Source organism: Rhipicephalus sanguineus, chromosome 7 (assembly GCF_013339695.2).
Source record: "Rhipicephalus sanguineus isolate Rsan-2018 chromosome 7, BIME_Rsan_1.4, whole genome shotgun sequence".
Lineage (NCBI taxonomy): Eukaryota > Metazoa > Arthropoda > Arachnida > Ixodida > Ixodidae > Rhipicephalus > Rhipicephalus sanguineus.
The window spans coordinates 48,078,301-48,094,200 of NC_051182.1; the positions used below are offsets into that span (position 1 = coordinate 48,078,301).

The following is a 15,900-nucleotide window of genomic DNA, read 5'->3' on the forward strand; positions in this document are numbered from 1 at the left end:
CAGAAGAGCATTCGCGATGGCACCACTACTTCTGAACCCACGTTCCTCCCTGGAGCGCTCGTATGGCTCTCGGTCCCTACCGCTGCAAGTGGCCTTTCTTCAAAACTGCTGCCGAAATACGAAGGCCCGTACCGGGTCGTCGAGTGCACATCCCCGGTCAACTACTTGATCGAACCCATCGAACCAGCTTCAGACATGCCCCGTCGAGGGCGCGACATTGTCAACGTGGAGTGCCTCAAGGCCTACTATGACCCTGTCGTGTTTCAGGGCTTCCGGGTATGAAGACGCCGACAGTATTCAAACATGCTTTATTCGCATGCCAGCAACATAGCGATAACCAAGAGTGCCGAAGGAAAAGTGCCCCCCGCCCCACCGCGCGCCAAGCGCTTTTATTCACATCGTGGGCGAGGGTGTTGCGATATGGGCCGCGTGACAGAGTATCGCGCAAGCACACGTGTACAGATATGCGACATCCCCCCACACTTATTTGGATCCCCAAGCATTGTCCAAAAAGTTCACGGTACAAAGCGATCAGGTGGGCGACGCTGTCTCTGCGGGTAGCGACGTTCGCTAGGAGCGTTTGAAGTGTCCGCCGGTTCACTTTGTGCGGTGGGCGAGCTGTCGACGTCATGTGATGAGTCGCAGGCCGAGACCTGTGCGGGAACTTCTTGCTGCCTTTCACTGAAGGGTAGTTGGAACTCCGTGGCGATGCCGGTGTTATCGTTGCGGATGTGATTTTGGTGACGCACCCACTGGAACACACCACGCGGAGTCACTACACTTAACCGATATCACACTGGTCCCGTACGGGCAAGAACTGTTGCACACAGCCACTTTGGTCCCGATCGGAAATTGCGCACACGAACGGCATCACCAACAGCGATGACGTTGTCACGACACGGGTGACGCCTTGTCTGGTCGAACTGGCGCTGGCGCACTCTGTTCTCGACCGCTGGTCGTATGAGGTCTAGTCTGGTCCGCAGGCGTCTCCCCAGGAGCAAAGTGGAAGGGGCCTCCCCTGTCGTAGCATGAGGCGTATTACGATACGTCAGAAGGAAGTCGGCTAACTCTTCACTGGCGCTCCTCGGACTGGTCTTGCGGAGCGCTGACTTCAAAGTCTGAACAAAACGTTCAGCCAGTCCGTTGCTACTTGGGTGATACGGTGCGGTTCTTACGTGCCGAATGCCCCTGTGCTTGAGGTAGGCTTGGAACTCTGCAGAAATGAACTGGCTTCCGTTGTCGGACACGAGTGTTTCTGGAAATCCAAATCTGCAGAAAAGTTCATGAATGCAAGCAATGGTTGCCTCTGATGTAGTGGTTGTCATGGGACATACTTCTGGCCTCTTGGAATGGGCGTCGACTACTACTAAGTAAGATATACCTTTTATTGGACCTGCAAAGTCCATGTGTAGGCGTTGCCAAGGACGCGTCGGCCAGGACCATGGATGGAGCAGCGCTTTCACTGGCAAACTGCGTGTCTCTGCGCATGCGTGACAAGAGCCGACACATCTCTCTATGTCCTGATCGATATTTGGCCACCACACATAGCTTCTTGCAAGCTCTTTGGTGCGCACCACTCCCGGATGCCCCTCATGTAATTCATCTAGGACAAATTTACGTAATTTTTCTGGTACCACCACACGCATTCCCAGCATGGCACAACCTTGATATAAAGAAAGCTCTAGTTTCCTGCAGAAAAAAGGTTTCAGGTTCGCAGATACGTTAGCAGGCCAGCCTGACAAGATGTACTGCACTACTTGACGGAACACTGGATCCCGTGCAGTTTCCTCTGCGATCTGTTTACTGCAGACGGGCATGCTGTCTAAACGCAAAACCAGAAAATTTTCTGTTGCCCCGTCTGTTCCCGGTTGCTGGATTGGAAGGCGCGATAAGCAATCAGCGTCCACGTTCTGCGCTGAAGGGCGATACTGCAAAGAAAAAGAATATGCAGAAAGCGTGACTGCCCAGCGTTGCAGTCTGGCAGCTGCGATGGCAGGAATGCCTGTTTTGGGGCCAAAGATCGTCTCAAGTGGCTTGTGATCCGTGAGCAACACAAACTTCCGTCCGTAAACTTAGTAATGGAACTTCTTGACTCCAAAAACAAGCGCTAATGCTTCTTTCTCCAATTGACTGTAACCTTGTTCAGCTTTTGTTAACGTTCGTGAAGCATAGGCTATTGGATGAACTTGGCCTTGAAAAACGTGTGACAAAACTGCGCCTATTCCGTAGGAAGAAGCATCGCATGACAACTGCAATGGCAGTTGTCGTTCGATGCTTCGTCGTTCTTGGCGACGAAGTTCTTGGGACCCTGGTGGACTGCCACAAGAAGACAAGTCAGCGAGACGATGTCGACGCACTTGGGGCAAGTAGAACCCTTCGATGAATCTTCAGCAGATTGGGCTAGTTATGAAGAACGCCTCCAAGCATTTTGCGTGCTAACAAAGTCTCGGAGGACCAGAAGGCTGATACCTTGATAAGCCTAGTAGGACCGAAGACATACGCATTGTTGAAGTCGTTAACGTCTCCTGAGACTCCCGCTAACAAGTCTTTTGAAGAACTTCTAAGCTTACTGCGAAACCACTTTGTTCCTAAACTGTCCATTATCGGCGAAAGAGCCACATTTCATCGCCGCTCACAACTGCCGCAAGAGACTCAGTATGCCGCAGAGCTGCGTAGACTCGCGCAAACTTGTGAGTTCGGTACTTTTCTTGATCAAGCGTTAAGGGACAGATTTGTTTGTGGTAGCTTCGGGCTGACATACAACGAAGTTTATTTGCAGAAGACTATCAGTTAAAATTTCAGACAGCAGTTGATCGTGCGATAGCCATTGAAGCTGCGATTCAAAGCGCATCTGCTACGCGCTCAACAGCACAGCAGGAATTTAAAGTGGACAAAGTTAAAAGCACTGGGGAAGCTTCTACCTCTTGTTATCGCTGCGGATCGGTGAAACACACCGCCAGCTCTTGTCCGTATGCGAATGCCAAATGTTTTCATTGCAACAAAAAGGGCCACATCAAGAGTGCTTGCCGGAGCAAAGAGCTAAAAGAATCGAAAAGTAAAAATAAACGGCATGTTAGTACCTGGTCACTGCCACGCACCAATTTGAAGAGTGTAAAACCTGCTGCAGACGCAAGACAAAAACCAATCATGGTCGAGGTCGCTATTGACGGCGTACCAGTGAATATGGAACTCGATACAGGGGCTGCTGTATCCGTTATGTCTGTCTCACAGTTCCGTTCTCTTTTTCCCATATCTCATTTGCGCAGGACAAGTCTCACCTTGAGAACCTATACAAATGAACCCGTGAAGCCCTGCGGAGTAGCATTTGTTGCAGTCCAGTACAACGCGCAGCGCCAACAGTTGCCTTTGTACGTGCTCCGCCAGGACGGCCAGCCGCTGCTGGGGCGCAGTTGGCTACAACACCTCAAGCTGGACTGGACGCAAATACAAGGTCTTCACCACATGCAGGTGGGAAACACAAATGGCTCTGAGAGATCGCCTAAACTAGAGTCCTTGCTAAACCGCTATCAGGACCTGTTCAAGGACGAACTCGGCACAGTAAAGGGAGAAAAGGCTACTCTTTTCTTAAGGGGTGACGCGAAGCCAAGATTTTTCAAAGCAAGAAGCGTGCCTTTCGCTCTAAAAACTGCTGTCGAGCAGGAATTGAAGCTGCAAGAGCTAGGGATTATTACACCCGTGACCACAAGCCCGTACGCAACGCCGGTCGTACCAGTTGTTAAACGCGATGGTTCAGTCAGACTGTGCGGTGATTACAAAGTCACGCTAAACCCGATACTGGACATCGAAAGGTATCCGCTACCGAAAGCGGACGAGCTATTTGCCGCGCTGGCAGGCGGACAACATTTTTCAAAGATTGACCTAAGTAGAGCGTATCAGCAGGTCGAAATGGACGACGAATCCAAAGAATACCTTGCGCTGAATACGCACAAGGGTCTGTTTCTGGTCAACCGCCTACCGTTTGGCATTTCGTCGGCTCCCGCAATATTTCAGCGTATTATGGATAATGCGCTGAAAGGACTAAACGGCGTAACTTGTTATCTCGATGACATACTGATCACGGGCCACACAGAAGCAGAACACTTGCTCAACCTGGAAGCTGTGCTGAAGCGGCTATCAGAACGCGGATTTCGCGTCAAACCTTCGAAATGCGATTTTTTTCGCAATGAACTGCAGTACTTGTGTCACGTCATCACAAAAGACGGTGTTCGCCCGACGGATGAAAAGTTGGTCGCAATTGCAAATGCACCAGCTCCAACAGACAAACAGCAGCTGCAGTCAGTGTTAGGACTCATAAATTACTATGGAAAGTTTGTTCCGAATCTCTCATCCATACTCTTTCCTTTGAACAAGCTCTTGAGTAAGGACGAACCTTGGCAATGGAACGCCGCTTGTCAAAGTGCGTTTGCGCAAGTAAAAAAACTGCTGTCGTCAAAGCCTATTCTGATTCACTATGATCCCATCTTCGTCGCCAAGAACTATGTCGTGTTTCAGGGCTTCCGGGTATGAAGACGCCGACAGTATTCAAACATGCTTTATTCGCATACCAGCAACATAGCGATAACCAAGAGTGCCGAAGGAAAAATGCCCCCCGCCCCACCGCGCGCCAAGCGCTTTTATTCACATCGTGGGCGAGGGTGTTGCGATATGGGCCGCGTGACCGAGTATCGCACAAGCACACGTGTACAGATATGCGACAGACCCACTCATAGGGACGAGCTGTTAGGTCGGCGGACGGCTCCCTTTTCGTACCCGGGGTAATTGTAGAGAAGCCTTGGGACATGGTAATGGATTACCCTCTCCAGCGCCTTCTAGTGGGTCGTCCTCTTTGGTTGCTTGAAAAAGAACGCCGCTCGCGCAGGGAGTTCGTGCCTTGCCGTGACTGTCGCCATAACTCCTTGTCGTTCAGTGCTGTCTATTAAACACCCTAACAAGTAGAATAAATAGAACACGCTTCGCAAGGGAAACACAGAAAAACACAATTGCTTCAAGGCAAGATAAACTACGCTAAATGACTCTACACTCTAAACCTTTTTCACACCCGTAACGATGTTTCGATCACTGAAACAACCTTCGTACACAATAATTTCTAACAATGTTTTAAAGGGTGTAATTACGACACACACACCCTTCGAACACGCTCATTTCATATAAGGGTGCATGAAGGGCATATGTTAAAATAAAAATTCGGCAAATCCCACGTACCAGGGGAGTCGATGTTATGGGAAGCATGCGGCGGCAAGGTGACTGTGGCGTAATTTTTTCACTGAGCAACACGTCACAAAATGACGCTAAAGATTTGTATAAATTTTATACCCACACATATATGTTGAAGAGCAGCCTTTGTGTTATATACCCAGTTGTTTACGGCTGGGTAACGCTGCCAACGGCAACGTGGGTATTACCAACACCAGAAGCAGTAAGCTTATATGTATTGGATGTACTTGTTTCTATGATGGAGAACGCACGCACGCTTCACGAACCCGTGTGCATGTGTGGAAGACGTTCTTGACAGTTATTGAACAAGGTCATCATTACCGTGATCAGTAAGCACCAGCAGCTGGTCATTACTTGTTATCGGATCAGGTCGTGATCGCGGTGACGAGGGGTGCATGTGTAGTGAAATATGATGTATAGCTGTTGGAAATCGTGGATGCCTCGGTGATTTTGTCGACAAATTGTGAGTCGATAGAGCCGGTGACGTCTCGGAACATGAAGCCACCCTTCGCGTTGGTGAGGTATAGGCCGTCAAAGCTGGTAGGCCTGGATTGTGCTACGTACACCAACATCAGTGGATGGTGCTTGGCGTATTCGTAGACTACCTGGGCGTTTGTGGCCTACGTAGCCTAGTCTACAAAGCGGTTGTCAATCAATTTGGCATCATCCTCGGTCAGCAAGAGGCCATAGCCCAGCCTCGTAAGAAATGAAAAGGACACTGCGTCATTCTGGCGGACGAAGTGCACTTTACGGTGCGCAGATGTGGATATCGTATGTAACCTCCGTTAATGTATTCCTCCGAGGTCGAGCAATATTTCAATATACCTTGCTGAAACATAGGAATACAAATGTAATGTTTATTAGACTGCTATAAAAGCGGAGCCAACACTGGAACCACAGACGTTAATCTAATATGACGCCTGTATCGTTGGAATGCACATCGTAGGAGTATCAAGTAGTGCTCATTGATTTCTTGTAAAATTAGATAGCAAGCACCACAACAACAATTGACGTTGCACCGATATTACGCCTGCGTATTCTGTTTTTTCAAACAGTTTATAGACGTGGCGTGGCTCAGTGGTAGAATACCTTTTTGCCACTCAGAATGCTTGGGTTCGATTCCTGCTGGGATCCTCATTTTCACGCATTCCATTCGTCAAATCAACGCTGCCGATGTGTGTGTTTCTTAACGCTCTCGAATTTAATTTACCAATGTCTGTTCTCGCCGTTTCTGGGTAGATATAAACTGTCACTCACCTGTGGCGCATACCCGTACACCGCGGCCCGTGGCAAACGGGTATGTGCCACATGTGTCAAGTGGAAAGGGTTTGACGACGTACGTGACAGGAGTTCCACGTTATTTATGTCACGACCCGACCATCATATTCGTCAAATCATCTTACCCTCCCATGCCAATTTTAGTCTACACAAGGTTAAGGAGGCGATCATGAAAGCACCCAGACGTAGGCGGCTAGATAGATAGAAATATAGATAGATAGATACGTAGATAGAAACCCTCAAAGTGCCAAAGGTTCGCTAAGAAATGCTTCGCATTTAGAATCACACTTTTGCCGCAAGGACGAAGCAATGAATGCGATAGCAAGAAATCGAAATGTCACACGAACAGCCAGAAGCAGCTCGATACTTGCAGCGTGCGGCTGAAGCACAAAGAAGGACGCCCTAAATGAACTCGCAGGCATGCACAGGGCAAGCGTGTACTAACTGTCACATTTGTTACGCCTATGTGCTTGAGGAACACGCTGCAAGTGTCGACAGTGCAGAATCAGACGCTTGCTTGCTTGCTTGCTTGCTTGCTTGCTTGCTTGCTTGCTTGATTGCTCGCTTGCTCGCGTGCTTGCTTGCTTGCTTGTTTGACCCTTAATTCTTGGCTCTTAACCACCACAGGGGATTGGCCATGAAACCGGCGGTTAATATAAGTGGGGAAATTTGGAATTTAGACGCTGTTAGATATTTCTTCTTCTTTTAAAGTGCGGCGTGTGGAGTGACCCTCTGCGTCTCCTGCCACAAGGGGCGTCTGATGGAACGTGGGCCCGGTGATCTTTGTCTTTTTTTTTCCTTCCACATCCCGAGTGCCTACAGAAAACGGCCACTTTTTCGTGCGCGTCTCAAGGGCAGTATTTGAAATGACAGAAGATTAGGAGCGCTGCGTCTGCAAGTGTCGACAATGCAGAATCAGACGCTCTTAGATACTTATTTTTCTTTTAAACTGTGGCGCGTGGAGTTACCCCTTACGTCTCCAGCCACACGAGGGCGTCTGATGCAAGGTGTTCCTGGCGTTCTTTCTTTTTTTTTTCCTTCCACATCACCAGTGGGTACTAAATAGGGCGCGACTCAAGACCAGTTTTAAAATTGTAAAAAAAAAATAGGAGCGTTGCCTGATAGAAAACACGTTCACGCTCCTCCGAGATCTGCTTACCACCAGCGGTACATGGTGTATATAAATAGCTCGCCGTTATTTCGCTGGCGCATACCTGTCGTGTGGCTGAGTTGTCTAACGCAGCGCGCTGGGAAGCGAGGGGTTGCTGTTTGGAATCTGTGATCGGGTACATCAGAAATTTTTCTTCCTGTTTATTTTTGTTTGTGCCTTTTTTATATATATACATTCATATACATATCCGGGACAGACGGCGACGGCAAAAATCAGCCGAGAGTGTCCGTATAATTGCTATCGCAATAATATGACACCTTAATAACTGGTAGGATGTGGGGTCTTTCTTGAAATGTTACATCTATACATTCTTGTGAAGAAGTTTCGGTATATTATGCTGGCGAATGTTTTCAAGGAGCACTGGCACAAAAATTTCGCACCTTATTATTTTGTTTTGCAATAGATAGCTTATGATCCACTTATCACGGCTGCAAACCTCGTTTGCGCGAGTGCGCGACCGTTATTTATCTAGACACGTTTTTAGAGCGCCCAGTAGCAGTTTCGGTTTCAAAGAGCACCGAGCTAGGCAACATCCTCCGGTGGGACGGGAAAACACAGCTAGCCACGCGAACACGCGAAATTGCGACGTAGGCGGCGCGCCACGTGGGTGCGGTGGGCGCCGAAACAGAACAAGTGGCGCCAGCTATGGAGGATTAGAAACAACTAACAAACGCGTAATCTATATCCTCCGAGCATTCGGGAGCGCCCGTCTCGACTCGCTAAGCTTACAGCATCGATTATTTGACTATGGCTCTCGAAAACGGCGCCGAATCGGGACGAATACATTGCTGTCGAAGCTTAAGGTCATGAATCTAAAGCAAATGGAAGCATCAGTTCGGAACTTACACGTTACAGAGCGCACGGCGGCCACTTGATAGATTCGAAGTGGAAGACAACCGCTTTGGCAGTGCTGCCATGTTTTGCGGAGGCGCGAATGCCTCGCCGGCGAAGCTTGCCGTGCATGTTGGACAGCTCTCGCGCGTGCGGCATCGGCCGACGTTCTGCGGCACCGCGCCGTTGCGGCAGGCTTGCCGCTAGCGTGAGCGGGCCATAACATCTGCCCACGGGCACGACGAGCGAACAGCAGAAGAGAGCACAACCACCACACGAAAAGCCGCAGGCACGGAGGAAGAAACACGGCAGGATGCACACAAGCGCAAGGGCACAACCAGCCACCAGCCAACACAAACTCGTGACGTAGGTTTGTTTACACATCCGCCGCGTTGATATCGGCGTCGCGAAGCGCTCGCATCTCGCTCAGTCGCGCGGCATGCACTTTAAAATTGATTTTAGATATGTTCTAGGCTATATTGGCCCTTGATATTTCGTTGACGTTGTGTACGGCTCCACATACATCTATTGCACTCATAATCTCGCATTCGAAATTTTGTGTCAGTGCTCCTTTAAGCTGTTAAGCGTCAGTTAAAACTTACAGCTACGAGCAGCGACATTCCGTTTTTTTTCTCTCGATTGTGATCGTTGTGCGCACACACACACTACCACAACATTTTACGATACAACATGCATGCACGAAATAAGCACAGTTTCGTCCAGATGGTATTTTCCCAGAGTGGGTGGTGAATTTATCTATACATCCTCCCTGCATGAACTAGCTAAGGGATTTACTTGAGAGTGCTTCAGAAGGAAGGAAGGAACGGGTGGCGGGGGGGGGGGCGCTTTATCTATGTTTTCGAAAGGCGCTCGACTGCTGACCCGCAGGTCGCGGGATCGAATCCCGGCAGCGGCGGCCACATTTTCGATGGAGGCGGAAATGCTCGAGGCCGGTTTACTTAGATTTAAAGAACCCAGGTGGTCGCATCTCCAGACCCTGGATAATCTCACATAATCATATTGTCGTTTTGCGACAATAAACCCAACAGCCATAATGTATTATTATATACTTTTGAACGGGTGTTTGGGTGTATGTTTGATTAAACACCCCATTACACTTTTGCCTTATGGGTGTACTTTTCATATTAAGTGTAACGCACTTTCCGTGCATTCTAAGGCATAATTATCCGAAACAGGAGTAACGGAGCCCGATAAGCGCATGCGATGAACAGATAGACCGTTGAGGAGAAACCGCAGTGAGATACATGCCGTGTGAAAACCATTTAGTCAGGAAAGGGTACCACTGCGCGGGATATGCAGACCCTGTGCAGAGATACGTTTCGTGTGCAAACCGTTGTCAAGGGAACTAACCATCCTCGTCATTCTTGGGTCAGTCTTCCCACTTGTTTTCGTGGTGGTGTGTTGCCTGTTGTGTCGCACTCGGACTGTTTTACGGTTCGGCGCACCCATGAAGTCTGGAGCTGGTCTTGCCGCTCGCGACGCGTCGCTGTATATTTCCGGCGTATTCACGGCACTGCGTCGCCACCTGCTGGGAATGGCTGCCGAGAAGACAGTCGGCCTATCGGATCCATGATTTCAATCCGACTCTGAACACAAATCGGCGCTGCATTCTTTCACAAGTGAGTGATCGCTCTTTATTCTGCCGCACCGATCACGTACGCGAAACTGATCGCGACTTCCGGTAACAGACTCGATCGTGTCCTATTGCGCGCACCAAATGTACCGCGGGGACGGGCTTGGGCGTCAGCACGCCTGTGCTTTGTGACCGCCTGGATATTGGCCGCCATTGTCGTCGACCACCCGGGCGCTCGCTCAACGAAGATTCGCCGTGGTGATGAGCTGCGAGCTCGCGATATTGGGCAGAGGCCCGCCGCTGTTCTGCGGCTCGTGCGAAACGCATTGCGGTCGCCGGCAACGAGCTCGATTGTATGTCGCGCGCTTGAATTGCGCCGGTATGGGTTGGCGGGTACTTTAACAAGTCGACTTCAACTGAGCTTCGGAGCTCTGTGGAAAGTTGTCGCCATTATCGTCGGCTTCCCCGTCTCTCGCTCGTAAGCAGCTCGGCGCCGTTCGTGGTGGCGGCTCCGCGTTCGCTCGCTCTTCCGCACGAGATTCGCTGGTGGCAGCGGCGTCCGACGGGCTTGCTCGAGCTGTACGACGCCGCTCGCAAGAACCTCGCCGACTCGTTCGTGGCACGGTGGTTGGTGGCGCCTCGGCCTGATGGCTACGACTGCCGTACTTGAGCTGTTGCGATATGTGTCTCGAAATGCGTCTTTGATGATGTATGGCATCTCGGTGAAATTACTTGCATGCCATAATTTAGACGTGTGTTTTTATTTCACGTTGCATGTATTTGCCATGTGCGTGCGTCTTCATGCTCTTTGTAACGTGTGACTGACTATTTGCAAAAATTTTGTGCTATGCCGGATGCAGCCGTTGCCCACAACGTGCAGAATGATGTGTGCGCTGGGGCGTGCAATACCGGTCATCAATAGCTACCGTTGGAGCAGCTTCACAAAACGGATCGTACGAGATATGACAACGCGGCTGGACCTGTACTGGACATTTTACAGTGAATTAAATGAAAGAAAGGAGAAACTTTTCATGCATACAGAAAATTAACACATTTTATTGTCTCACTTTACTTTTTCGTTGTCGCATTGACTGCCAAAGACGTGATAGACGCATGACTAAATATTTATTTGGCGTGTTTTTTTCGGCGCCATTTGTTGCTCACCGCGGAAAAACCCACGCTAAAAAGTATTAAGCCTTGAGGATTGGAACTGCTTAAAATCGTCATTGGGTATTAACAGATCACTTGAACTGGGGCTACAAAGTTCATCCTAATGGAGCACTTGAGTGGACTGTCTGTTCGTCCGGCGAAGTGGTCTTGAGGGAACTAACGGTTCCCGGTAAAGTGTAAATGTGAGGACTATATCTGAGGTTATCTGTGGGGACTAACAGTTAGCCGCATGGGGACTAATGGTTAGACCCGGGGCCTTTAGTCCTTATAGGAAATAATGGTTGTGGCTCCCCATTAGTCCACAAAGACCCTTTTAAGACCCTTTTCTCTAAGAGTGTGGGGTACATGGGTGTGAGTTATAGACACCAATAATACCTATATGAGTGTAATATGTATTACAGTGCACACTTCAGATACCAAATTAAATTTTGGCAAGCTCGACTCTTATTCTCCACATTTAGCTCATACTGCGCACTTTCGCGTGCGCACTTAAATCCAGCTCATTATCACAGATGTCTGTTTTTAACATTCCTGTCAGAAGTAGTTCCTATCTAATTTACAAAGAGCTCGTAAAGCTGGGCGCAGAAAGATGCTGCCTAATGTTCTCGACAGACCCATAGTCATTTTTCTGAGGCCTTATCTCTTCCAGAAAGCGTCTCCAAGGAATCAGAGTTGAGAAGACTTACCGCACTCTTAAACTTAGCGGTATCATTAGGAAAACATAGGCACAGGTCTTGAGTCGAAAGGTGGAGTGTTTTCAGTGAAATTCTTTTTCACAAAAAAGTCACAGTTTCACCACAATGGCGAAGCAATGAATGCGATAGCAAGAAAAGCGGTCCGTTATGGACGTGCTGCTAGCCCCATAAACATGTGCCCCCCGGTAGCAACTATACTCGCGGGCACATTTTCTTGGCAATGAAGCGAAGGCTACAGAGCCACAATGCACGTAACGTACCGCTAATGAATGCAGTCCTACAATTGCGTCCGTATTTTCTCCGTGAGATATATGAAATTCTTCATTTTCTACATGTAGCTTTTTGAGACGGAACGCAGCGCTCACAAGCGAGATATTTGCATTTATTTTACTTTATACGTTGTCACTCTGCGTTTCTGCGTGCGTGAAAAAGTCGCGCCTTTTACCCGTGCCTTAGACGCTAAGCACCATTTGCGTCGAAATACAACGCTAGCCATCACTTTCCACGGCGTTACGAGAGGCGCGCCAAACCGGACTACTTTGCGTAGCAGTACATGTGCAGACGCTCCGCACTATAGCTTTCCCTTCATTGCCAAGAAAAGTTGTCCGCGCGAATACCGCGCAAGCAGACAGCGGAAGGGGAAGGTTCTCCCTGCGCAAATATTGGAATAAGCGAACGAGCTGGCTGGCGACTTTTAAATGTGCGCGTTTAGGAGCCTTCATGTGCGCGCCTCTGTCGCCTCCGTCAGTGGCACGGAGGCGCGCACATGAAGGCTCCCTACGCCCGTTGCGCTCCTCGCGCCATCTCGCAGGTAATGAAGAAACGCTTATAAGCGCCTGCCGTCTCTGAGTCCTGCCAGCGGTAAAGGGTGTGTATATAACGCTCGCCGTTAGCTACGTGAACAATCTGCTCGTTGTGGCGTAATGGCTACCGCCACGCGCTGAGGAGCGGGAAGTTGCTGGTTTGGTCCGCCCTTCGGATGCATTTTTCTGAACTATTTTTGTTTGGGACTTTTAAATAGATATACATACTTATACATATGCGGTGCATAACGATGGCGACGGCAAAAACCAGCCGAGACTGTCCATAAAATTGCTATCGCAATAAAACGTGTTGAGGATCCCGGGTGCGGAAGACGAATACGGCCTTGGTTTTTGCGTGACTATTTAACGTGAAGGCCTTACATGCATCATGAAACGCGAGAATTGAGCGTCCGCGTCCTGCGGCGTCTTCGTCAATGTAAGTGATGCAGAAAATCATCATGTGATGACGTCACCATACGACGTCATCATGTCGCGACTTTGACTTCACACGACGTGACGTTATATGATGGTGTCGTCACATGATCATCCCTGTGTCAAACGTGGACCGATCCAGGAGCCACTGCAAAACCACGCTGGGTGCAGAAGGCTTTCGGAGGGCGGCGGGGAAAGACCAGTACATCGACTAGAAAAAGGAAAAGATGGCTTTGCCCTTCGATTCGTATTAGGCGTGTGTATAGGGAACCCTGTGACTTTTTCTGTCTTCGGGATTGTTCGCGCTCAAATTAAAAACAGTCAGCTAATAATTTGACCGCATTGCAGGTGCGAAACTCTTCCCACCCTGGACACAAATTACGCCCGTCGTTTACAACTTTACGTCATTTCCACATGCGTTTCTTTTCATATCTTTTTTTTCCATTTCCAAAGGATTGACAATCTCAGTTGTCGGTACGTGTCACAAGTTGTTTACGATGCTGGCTGTATATGCGGCAGGAGGCTGTAAAGATTTTCCCGTCTTTCACATTTGACCGAATGATTAATGACAAAGAAAAAGAGCCGCACTTCAGCTAAGCGTATTTTCCATCCTATGCACGTTAGCCATCTCATTTTCAAAGGTGCGAAGCGAGAGCACTATACCCTATCCATTAGACCAGGGGTCTCAAACTCAGCTCAGCCAACGGGCCGCCGTCATTAATTGTAGTCCCGCAGGGGCCCGGGCAGCAAAGAACGTTGAAGCGGGGGGGGGGGGGGGGGGGAGGAATGAGAGCTTGAACAAAATATGAACTAAAGTTACTGTCTGAAATTTGAAAGGAAGTCTCTCCCACATCTCATTTACAGGCGATTTCCTAAAGAGGTTTGGCGTCCGGAATCGAGAAACATCAATACCGATCTGCAAAATGACTGAAATTGGGACGCCGACTCTGAAACGTAGTTTTTGTTCCGCGGTTATGTTTATAATATGGTGACCACATGGGTTGCCTCACGAAGAGAATGCTTGAGACCATTCACGTCTGAGCTTCCCAGGGACGCACTACTTAAGAAAAAAAAATATAAGAATTAAGAGTCACGTGCGGGCCCAGGGCTGCTAGCAAAAGGTTCAGGGACCGCGTGTTTGAGACCCCTGCAATAGACCATGTTTTCTTCCCCCTGCCGCTAAGCAAAGCGTAGGCTATAATACTGGTTTACCTCCCTGAGTTTCTCTGATTTTTTTATCTCCCTTTGTCTCTCTTAATTTCAGAGAACTCAACTCAGGTGTTCTGTTAGAATTCTTTAGGATTACCCGGTGAAGCCTATGCTGTTCCTGACCTGTACCTGTTGTATAAACACTTTGTTTGGCCTATTTGGTGCATTATTGAACACATAACGCAGAGCTGCGAGAAAAAGCACGGACAAAGACAGGCAAAAGCGCGGACAAGACAGGCAAGTCAATATTAACCGACGCAACAACGATAACAACACACTTGTTGCACACAGTCGTATCTAGTTGACGCCGCAGGCCATGCGTGGTATTTTAACTGTAGCAGAATTGTGCGCGTATAGTACGCTAGAATATTCTGGCACAATGTCGTAAAGGCTACATTCATTTCAGTGGTTCCCACGATGTAGCACCAGTTCACCTCCTCGCGTCACCAAACTGTTGCGACAGCGAGAACTACACACATGGTCTTGCAGGAGGCCATCTTGTCCAGCAACCAACGGACAAAAGTGCACAACTGAGGCGTCTGAAACGTTGCCGTTGATGAGATGGTAGTTGAAAGAAATACGGGCTCATTGTCCGACGTGTGGCCACCGCCTTGACACAATTTTAACGTTGGAACGTCCATGGAAGACGCGACGAAAGCGACCAGCCCAGCTGGTCTTGTCGGGTGCGCTGTCTTCTGCACAGCGCGCGCTCCCGCGGCAACCGAAATATATAAAGAAAAGTGGAGAGAGAGGTTAATTTGGAGCATGGCAGGTCGGTGGATGCAAGAAGAGTTGTTGCATAGACGGTGTGGCGTGTTGTCGAGAGATGGCGCTGGTTTGTTCTTGCGCAACCGAATCGCAAACTTCATTCAAAATGCATGGGATCCTACGGGGGGTTGAGGGAGGGTGCAACCGCCTTTCTCCTCATTGGTCACCAGGGGAGCCGAGCGGTGGCGCCACCATACCAACGCACGAAGCGAATAGCAGAGCAAATCGCGGTAGTGCTGGCCTTGTCTCACCCGGAGCGTTCCTGCATTTACACCGACTCGAGGAAGCCAATCAGAGCTTTCCAATCGGGCAACCTCGCTCGAGAGGCGGCCTCGATTCTAGAGAAGAGGGCTTGTCCCGGTTATCATTTTATCACTTGGTTCCCTGCAACCATGAGGAAGAACCTTCTCGAGAACTTCCCAAACCTCAACGAGCTGGCCCACGATCGTGCGCGGCAACTCACGTGCCTACACGGTCTGGAGGCTCCGGAGGGGCAGGAAGGGACTCGGCGGAACGATCCACTTCTCACATTTAATAGGATCACTACACATTACCAACTTGGCAGGAGAGTTTATCTTCTTCCTTACCCGAAGCTCAGCAGAGTTGAGTCAGCTAATCTCAGAATTTTGCAGAATGCGTCTTTCCCGTCGAGGTGCTTCCTCAGCAAGATATAATCGGACGCTGACCATGCTTGCCCCGCCTGCAATGAAACAT

The 15,900-nt window shown here is 49.3% G+C and overlaps 1 protein-coding gene across 1 annotated transcript; it reads right to left on the reverse strand.

Moving 5' to 3' along the window:
* Nucleotides 1-326: 326 nt before the first annotated feature.
* On the reverse strand, nt 327-2,252 carry LOC119399433 (uncharacterized protein K02A2.6-like). The gene is made up of 2 exons (XM_037666239.2): nt 1,382-2,252; nt 327-1,269 (listed from the first exon to the last, which is right to left on the reverse strand). The coding sequence occupies exons 1-2, from the start codon at nt 1,507-1,509 to the stop codon at nt 792-794; spliced, it is 606 nt and encodes a 201-aa protein (XP_037522167.1). The 5' UTR covers nt 1,510-2,252; the 3' UTR covers nt 327-791.
* Nucleotides 2,253-15,900: the final 13,648 nt, after the last annotated feature.